Source organism: Myotis davidii, unplaced genomic scaffold (genome assembly GCF_000327345.1).
Source record: "Myotis davidii unplaced genomic scaffold, ASM32734v1 scaffold271, whole genome shotgun sequence".
Classification (NCBI taxonomy): domain Eukaryota; kingdom Metazoa; phylum Chordata; class Mammalia; order Chiroptera; family Vespertilionidae; genus Myotis; species Myotis davidii.
The window spans coordinates 3,298,090-3,305,878 of record NW_006284839.1 but is presented as its reverse complement, the minus strand read 5'-3'; the positions used below and the strand labels follow the sequence as shown (position 1 = coordinate 3,305,878).

The 7,789-nt window shown below is 37.6% G+C and overlaps 1 protein-coding gene across 4 annotated transcripts in view; it reads left to right on the top strand.

The window, feature by feature from the left end:
- Nucleotides 1-5,396, top strand: part of KIF20B (kinesin family member 20B) — a 60,688-nt gene extending 55,292 nt beyond the window's left edge. For all 4 annotated transcript variants that reach the window (XM_015558095.1, XM_015558093.1, XM_015558091.1 and 1 more), the window contains 3 exons: nucleotides 286-436; nucleotides 3,296-3,438; nucleotides 5,155-5,396. In XM_015558095.1, coding sequence (XP_015413581.1) covers nucleotides 286-436; nucleotides 3,296-3,438; nucleotides 5,155-5,232 — 372 coding nt within the window. In that variant the 3' untranslated portion in view covers nucleotides 5,233-5,396. The remainder of the gene's footprint in view (nucleotides 1-285; nucleotides 437-3,295; nucleotides 3,439-5,154) is intronic.
- Nucleotides 5,397-7,789: the final 2,393 nt, after the last annotated feature.

Sequence of the window (7,789 nt, the reverse complement as noted above, 5' to 3'; positions counted from 1 at the left end):
TTGATTTTAGAGAGAGAGAGAGAAGTGGGGGGGCGGGGGAGAGAGACATTGATCAGCTGCTTTCCCCATACACCCTGATCAGGAATCAAACCCGCAACCTGTTGGAGCATAGGACAGTGCTCCAACTAACTTAGCCACCCGGCCAGGGCTCTCCTTATATTCTTAATTGATAATTCCCTGTCTGAGAATTCATAACCTGTGTCTGGCCTCTTTAATTCAACGGTGGCTATAATATTTCCTTCTAACAGTCCTCATCAACAATAACAAAAAATGTTTGTTTATTAGGTTTCCTCACGGTCATCATCTCATAAAACATATTCTTTACGGAGTCAGGCATCTGCAGTTAATGTAAACTTGACCGCTAAGAAAAAAGAAGGAACACTACAGAAATTTGGAGACTTCATACAACGTTCTCCAACAATTCTTCAATCAAAAGGTTTGCAGAAAATTAATTAAATGCCCTTCAATGTTAGGTATTAGGGTATTTCCTAATATCTGATTGGTATATAAACTCATCACAGTGATTATTATATTTCAAGTATTCATTGTCCTATGTTAGGTACTGTGGGAGGAAACGTGAAAAGGCCTAGGAGCTCACTATGTGGTGAAGAAAGACCTATATTTAAGTAATTGATCGAGAGCAGGCTGCTCTGTAGTTACAGAGATACAAGTAGGGTGCTGTGGTAGTATTGAAGGGAAATGAGCTGTTCTAATTAGGGACCATGGGAAGATTTTACAGAAGAATTTAGCCTAGTAATGAAATGTTGGCAGAATTACATCTGCTAGAGATAAACACTGTTAGTATAATTGTATATATTCTTCTAGTGTTTTTTTCTATGTACAGATAAACATTACCTATTCATATATATAAAAAACATATGCTTCTATGTCTATTGAGTTTAGTTGCTGAATGCTTTTTTCTTAGCCACATTATTACCTGTGTATTAATATATGCTCAGATGTACACTTTATGTACATGTATACATAAACAAAAACATATATATATGCGTACACACACAGATACACACCTACCAGAGGAACAGTTTCGACATAGGTAGAGTACCAGGAAAGTATAGGGAATATGCAGGCTATTCCAGGTTGTAATATTCGTCTGGCATGTAGAATGTGGGGAGATGATTGGGGGGAGAGGGCAGGTAGAGGAGTGGGTTTTCATGAGATTACCTGAGTGGTAAATTGGAGAGTAGAGGTGAGGAGAATAGGGAGGGATAGGGACTATGAAGGCAGGGGATAGTTGAATTGATTCAGATAGATTGTGTAAAAGTACTCTTCTGTAAAAACTTACACAGAGGTTCCCAAACGTTTCTTGGTTCATAGTGCCTTCAATAACTCAGTGATTTTTTTATTGTGCTTTTGCACTCAAACACCTCCATTTAGTACTTACGGCCAAACAACCACTGAACATTCAGCTATAATTACAATACATATCTGTTGTTGATCAGTTGGAAATATAGAGAAAAAAGAAGAAAATTGAGATTAATTCTTAAAATTCTGCTGCTCTGATAACCACTGTTAATTCCTTATTTGGTATCACTGGTCTAACTTTTACTTCTTGCCTGTCTCCTATCCATTCAACACCCAGCAGACAGTGTTCTTTTCAAAGTGCAAATTGAATTAAGCTATAATTTTTTGTTTTTTGCACTAGAATAAAAGTGCCACAGGTGCAAAATGTCTGTCAGGCTCACATCCCCAGCTCTTAGTACAGTGGCTGGGGTTTAGTAGTAGCAGTCTGGTGCCTCCAGGCCAAAATCCTGTGTGTGGTTTTGTTTTTAAGGCTGACCATGAGCAATTACAGAGGCTTTACTTGTTATGCCTCATGGGGAGAGCTGCCCTCCCCACACCAAGCTTAGTGCACACACAGTACACTGCAGTCTCTGAAGGGAGTTATAGTCAAGGACTCAGGTCCGGTCCAGCCATGCGTGTACGAAACTGGCCTAAGTGCCTAAGTGCCTTCATTTGGAGCCTCTTTGTTTGGGGCCTTCAGCAGAGAACTTCCTCAGGTGCCTCTGCTGAATACCTTATGACAGGGATGGGGAGGCAACCTTGAAGACACCTTTCTCCCCTCAAACTCTATTTTTTCACACCTAGCCCCTTGGCCTGGCCTCCAGTCGCAAGGCCTATGAAACTGCAAGTGCGTGAGTCTTTTGTTCTGGGTTCCCTTGGTAATGAGATGGCCCTCAGTTTTATGCTGATACTTCTGACCTAGACCACACACTGTTCTATGGGAAAATACGGAAAAGGAATGGGCGGGAGCTGTGATTTCTCAGGTTTAGCTTCTTACTCTGTTCTCAACCTTCCTAATTCCGCGACCCTTTAATACAGTTCCTCATGTTGTGGTGACCCCCAACCATAAAATTATTTTTGTTGCTACTTGATAACTGTAATTTTGCTACTTCTATGAATGTAATGTACATATCTGATATGCAGGATGTATTTTCAGGGGTCGAGACCCACAGGTTGAAAACCATTGGAAAGGCTTGAGTGTTACTTTCATTTGGCTTATCTTAATTGTGTTCTCTGACATCTGGCAGCCCAGCTTTCTCAAGCTCAGCTCAGCCCTTTATAAGTGCACCCTCACTTTAGCATATTTCCTTAAATGTTTTACTATTTTAAAAAATATATAGTTTATCCTGTGTATATGGATTTGTTTTATCCAGGAGTTTCCCCAAATGGAAAAATACTATTAAGACCAACATGTGTATTTTAAAAAATAAAACAAATGTGCAAAGTAAGACATTTAAAAATTCCTTTTTCTCTTCCCAGAAGCAATTAATTGTTAACAATTTACTTTCTCTTACGCTGTGTATGTGTGTGTATGTATATGTGAATGCATGTGTTAACTATAAGTAAAGGTCTCACAATAATAAACTACCTTTACTTAATATTCCTGTGGACATCTTGACATGTGACTACTGAAATAGATCTGCGTCCTTACTTTTAATGCTGCATGGTCCACTATGTATGCATCCTGTTTCTTTGCTTTGCATAGCATAAACCTCTTTCAAATCATTAACGACTCCTGCACTTTACTGGTGGTACTATAGTTTACTAGTCAAATGATATTTTACTTACTTATTTTTGCTCTTAATCATTATTTCATGTGTTTATTAGGCATTTCTTTTTTTTTGTTAATTGTCTATCATGTCCTTTCACCATTTATAAATTACAGTGGTTTTCTTTTTTACTTGGTATGTTTTTTTCTTTATCAAGAATTTTAAACCTTTGCAGTTAGAAAATTTTTTGTTTCAGGATTTAACTAATCTATAATTTTTCATAGCAAAGAAATTAATTGAAACGATGAGCTCTTCAAAGCTCTCGAATGTAGAAGTAAGTAAAGAAAATGTATCTCGACCAAAACGGGCCAAACGGAAATTATACACAAATGAAATTTCATCTCCTATTGATATATCCGGCCAAGTGGTAAGCTACTACCTCAGTTTCCTTAAAAGTAAACCTGTTTGTGCTATTTTAAATTCTGAAGTATTCATAACAATTTGAATTTTACAGTAGTTTGAATTTTTATTCTTTAGATCATATTTCTACAACATGCTTTAAATATTATGCTTTTGATATCAAATGTGTTAAACTTGTAGTAATTAAATATAAATGTGGCATTAATGCATACATTTATGAACTAATTGGAGGAATTTTATTTTATTTTTTTAAAAATATATTTTATTGATTTTTTACAGAGAGGAATGGAGAGAGATAGAGAGTTAGATACATCGATGAGCGAGAAACATCAATCAGCTGCCTCCTGCACATCTCCCATTGGGAGATGTGCCCGCAACCCAGGTACATGCCCTTGACCGGAATCGAACCTGGGACCTTTCATCCACAGGCTGACGCTCTATCCACTGAGCCAAACCGGTTCCGGCTATGAACTAATCAGAGGAATTTTAATTCCATCAGAATTATCACTGTTTAGTAATTTATTTTCTTCTAGCATCTATTTTTGTTATTTTTATCACTGTGGTACAAATCTGGGCCTCAGTGTGTCTGGTAAGAATCTGTAGTTGACATTCAGTCATTTCCTCCCACCTTCCCTCTGAGCCTCCCAGGTTCTATTGAGAAGAGACTGCAGTTTGTCACCATGACTCTATGACTCATTCTCCTCATTCAGAACAGGCTGTGCTGTTACAGGAAAAGTTCTGATTTTTTATCATGCTTACATTTGCCTAGTGGATGAAAGGGAAAATAGAAAAGTAATTAAAGGAAAAGCCTTCAGCTGGAAATGGCCAAGAAAAATCAGGGGAGAGAGTCTTTTTGCAACAGCAGCTATCAGATATGAGATAGACACTTAAAAGCAAGTGGCATAGAATTGGCGTCAGTTAAGACATGCTGTCAGAAGTACTATTCTCTTCATCACTTTTCACCATCTGTCTGATTAGTACATAATTTCCGCCCTTGGCTGAAATTATTATTTCTTTACTTGCAATACAATGCTCTTTCAACTTTCTAAGTTATATAGTTGTTACTGAGAAAGATAATTTCTTAAAAGTTATTTGAGCCTGGCTGGTGTGGAGCGTCGAACTATGGACCAGGAGATCACGGTTCAATTCCTGGTCAGGGCATATGCCCAGGTTGCCGGCTCTATATTAAAAAAAGAAGAAGAAAAGTTATTTGAGCCTGGCTGGTGTGGCTCAGTGATTGAGCTGGAACCCATGAACCAGGAGGTCATGATTCAATTCATGGTCGGGGCACATGCATGGATTTCGGGCTTGATCCCCATTAGGGGGTGTGGAGGAGGTAGCCGATCAGTGATTCTCTATCACCATTGATGTTCTATCTCTCTCTCTCTCTCCCTCTCCTTTCATCTCTCTGAAATCAATAAAAATATATTTTTAAAAATTTATTTGAGTTACATGTCTCCAAACATTTTAGTAATTATTTCAAGCTGTGTATACCTGAATACAGAATATAGATTATTTTAATTCTAGAATTATGAAGTGTTGAAATAATCTTTTACAAAATCTGTTACTTTAGGCATGCTTTTTTGTAGAAGATAGTATTCCTGTAAATCCAAGAAGACAAAAAATATAATGTACCTATTATGTCTAATAAGCACATGAACATATTTTATTAGTTAAAATAAGCTTTTATTTTTATTTAAAATTGTGTAATTGTTCATTTCAGATTTTGATGGATCATAAAGTGAAGGAAAGTGATCATCAGATTCTCAAACGACGACTTCGAACTAAAACAGCCAAATAAACCACTATGGAGAAGGTTTTAATATAAATTTTATATTCATAATCATTGTAACTTGCATCCTGACTTTAAAGATAGTTGTATATATTATGACATTAAATCCTTCTGTATATACATCACTATTTTATATATAGTGTAATTTTAATTCAATAAAGAAAATAAGTCAAGGCTTTTTTCTGTTTGTTTTTTTAAAATTTTAATATATTTTTATTGATTTCAGAGAGGGAGGGAGAGGGAGAAAGAGATAGAAATAACAATGATGAGAGAGAATGATTGACCGGCTGCCTTCTGCATGCCCCCCACTGGGGATCGAACCCATAACCCAGACATGTGCTCTTGACCGGAATCAAACTTGGGACCCTTCAGTCTGCAGACCAACACAACACTCTATCCACTGAGCCAAACTGGCTAAGGCTTTTTAAAACTTTTTAAAAATTTATCCTTATTGTTGAAGGTAGTACAGATGTCCCCCTTTTTTCCCCATTGACCCCGTCTAGCCCACTCGCCCCTACCTTGGTTTATTTTTATTTATTTATTTAAATTTTTAAATTTATTGTTGAAAGTATTACAAATGCTCACCCTCCTTTCCCCTCCCCCATTGTCTAATGCTTTTTTATAATAGCTTCATTTGAACTGTATGTATTATTTTTGCAGGCATGGGATCAGTGAGGATCCTAGGAAAGATAGTAGTATTTTTTTTTTAGCCATAGATGCCACAGGTCAGGTATTTGGTTTATTAATAGTTAATAGTGTCTTTTTACTCTGTTAGGAAATACAACTGATTTTACATATCTGTTTGGATTATACCTAAGATCCAGGGAGTAAGTGTGTACAGATCTCCTGTTACCAAAATATGTATAGTTGTCCACCCTCCTTATCCATAGTTTTGCTTTTCTTGGTTTCAGTTACCTGGGTCAATTGTGGTTGAAAAATATTAAATGGAAAGTTTCAGAAATAAGCAATTCCTAAGTTTTAAAATTGTGTACCATTCTGATATTGTCATGAAATCACACCATCCCATTTCATCCCACGTGGATGTGACTCATCCCTTTGTCCAGCGTATTCACGCTGTATACCCTCCTCCCATTAGTTACTTAGTAGCCATCTTGGTTATCAGATTGACACAAATGTTCTTGTTTTGGCAACACTCGCTGCACCTCCCACAGCCCATTAGCTACTTAGGAAGAAATTAGGGAGGGCTACAAGGTCAAGCTTAATTATGCTAGGAGAGCTCTGCCCTCCAGGCTGGGACTTGTTTGTGGCCCTGCCACAGGTCAGCCCAAGGCTTGACCCTAGAGCTGCTCCCTACAATGAAGAAGGAAAAAGAAATTGCTAATTTTGCTGTCATACCTCAAACTGCAGAAGTTTTGGCCACAGTGTGTGATAAGTGCATAGTTAATATGGAAAAGGCATAAAGTTTGTGGGTGGAAGACATGAACAGAAAATGTGTTCCGATTGATAGCAACCTTTGCACCTGAAAGCACTGAGCCTATACGAGGACTTCAGCAAGGCATCTCCTGAAATAGTGACCACAGTCACATAACTTTCATTACAGTACATTGTTGTAATTGTTCTAGTTTGTTACTAATCTATTACTGTGCTTAGTTTATCAATTAAAGTTTATTGTAAGTATGTATGTAGAGGAAAAAACAGTATATATTGGGTTTGGTACTCTCCCTGGTTTCATGCATCAACTGGGGTCTTAGATCATATTCTCTGCAGACAAGGAGAACTACAGTATATACATAATTTAGAAAAAAATCCCGAGTCTTTAACTAGAATACCCTATTTATATATATAAAAGCCTAAGTGACCGTTCAACTGTCGGACCAGTAGCTATGATGCGCACTGACCACTAGAGAGCAGATGCTCAATGCAGGAGCTGCCAAGCTGTGGTGACTTGGCAGCTGCAGTTCTCTTGAAACCAGAGAAGAAGGAGCCTGATCTGGGGTGTGTCACCCGAGAACCACCCTCTTGCAACGCGGGATCCCTTGGGGGATGTCGGAGAGCTGGTTTTGGCCTGATCCCCATAGGCCAGGCTGAGGGAACCCACCCGTGCACAAATCCATGCACCGAGCCTCTAGTGTTATAATATAATAGAATTGTCTTTCCTATTTTTCCAAGGCATAGGAGATCAAAAGCAGGAAGCTAAAAAAGGAGATAGAATCTGGAGGCCAAAAAACATTGATGGCTAGAGAAGAGAATTTTAGACCTGCAGGGACCTTAGGAATGCATTGCCTTCATTTCATAGATGAGAAAACAGACCTATACAATTTATTTCCTCTAGATTATACAGCTAACATAAATTGAGCTTTGGCTTTAGAAAGAAAACAACCAATAAGAGACAAAAAGCAAAGAGGCCTCAAGAATTGTTGCCAAATACAGCTTTCTAATCTAAGAGCAAACATTTATATGTCTAAAATCTTAAAAGCTTCATTGGATTTTAACATTTATTAAATGATGAACCTAAGTCAGGAAGAAAAATTATCTTTGGTGTCTTGTTTAGGGGATAATACTATGTTTAGGGAAAAGATCCATCAAAATAGTTAATTACATGATC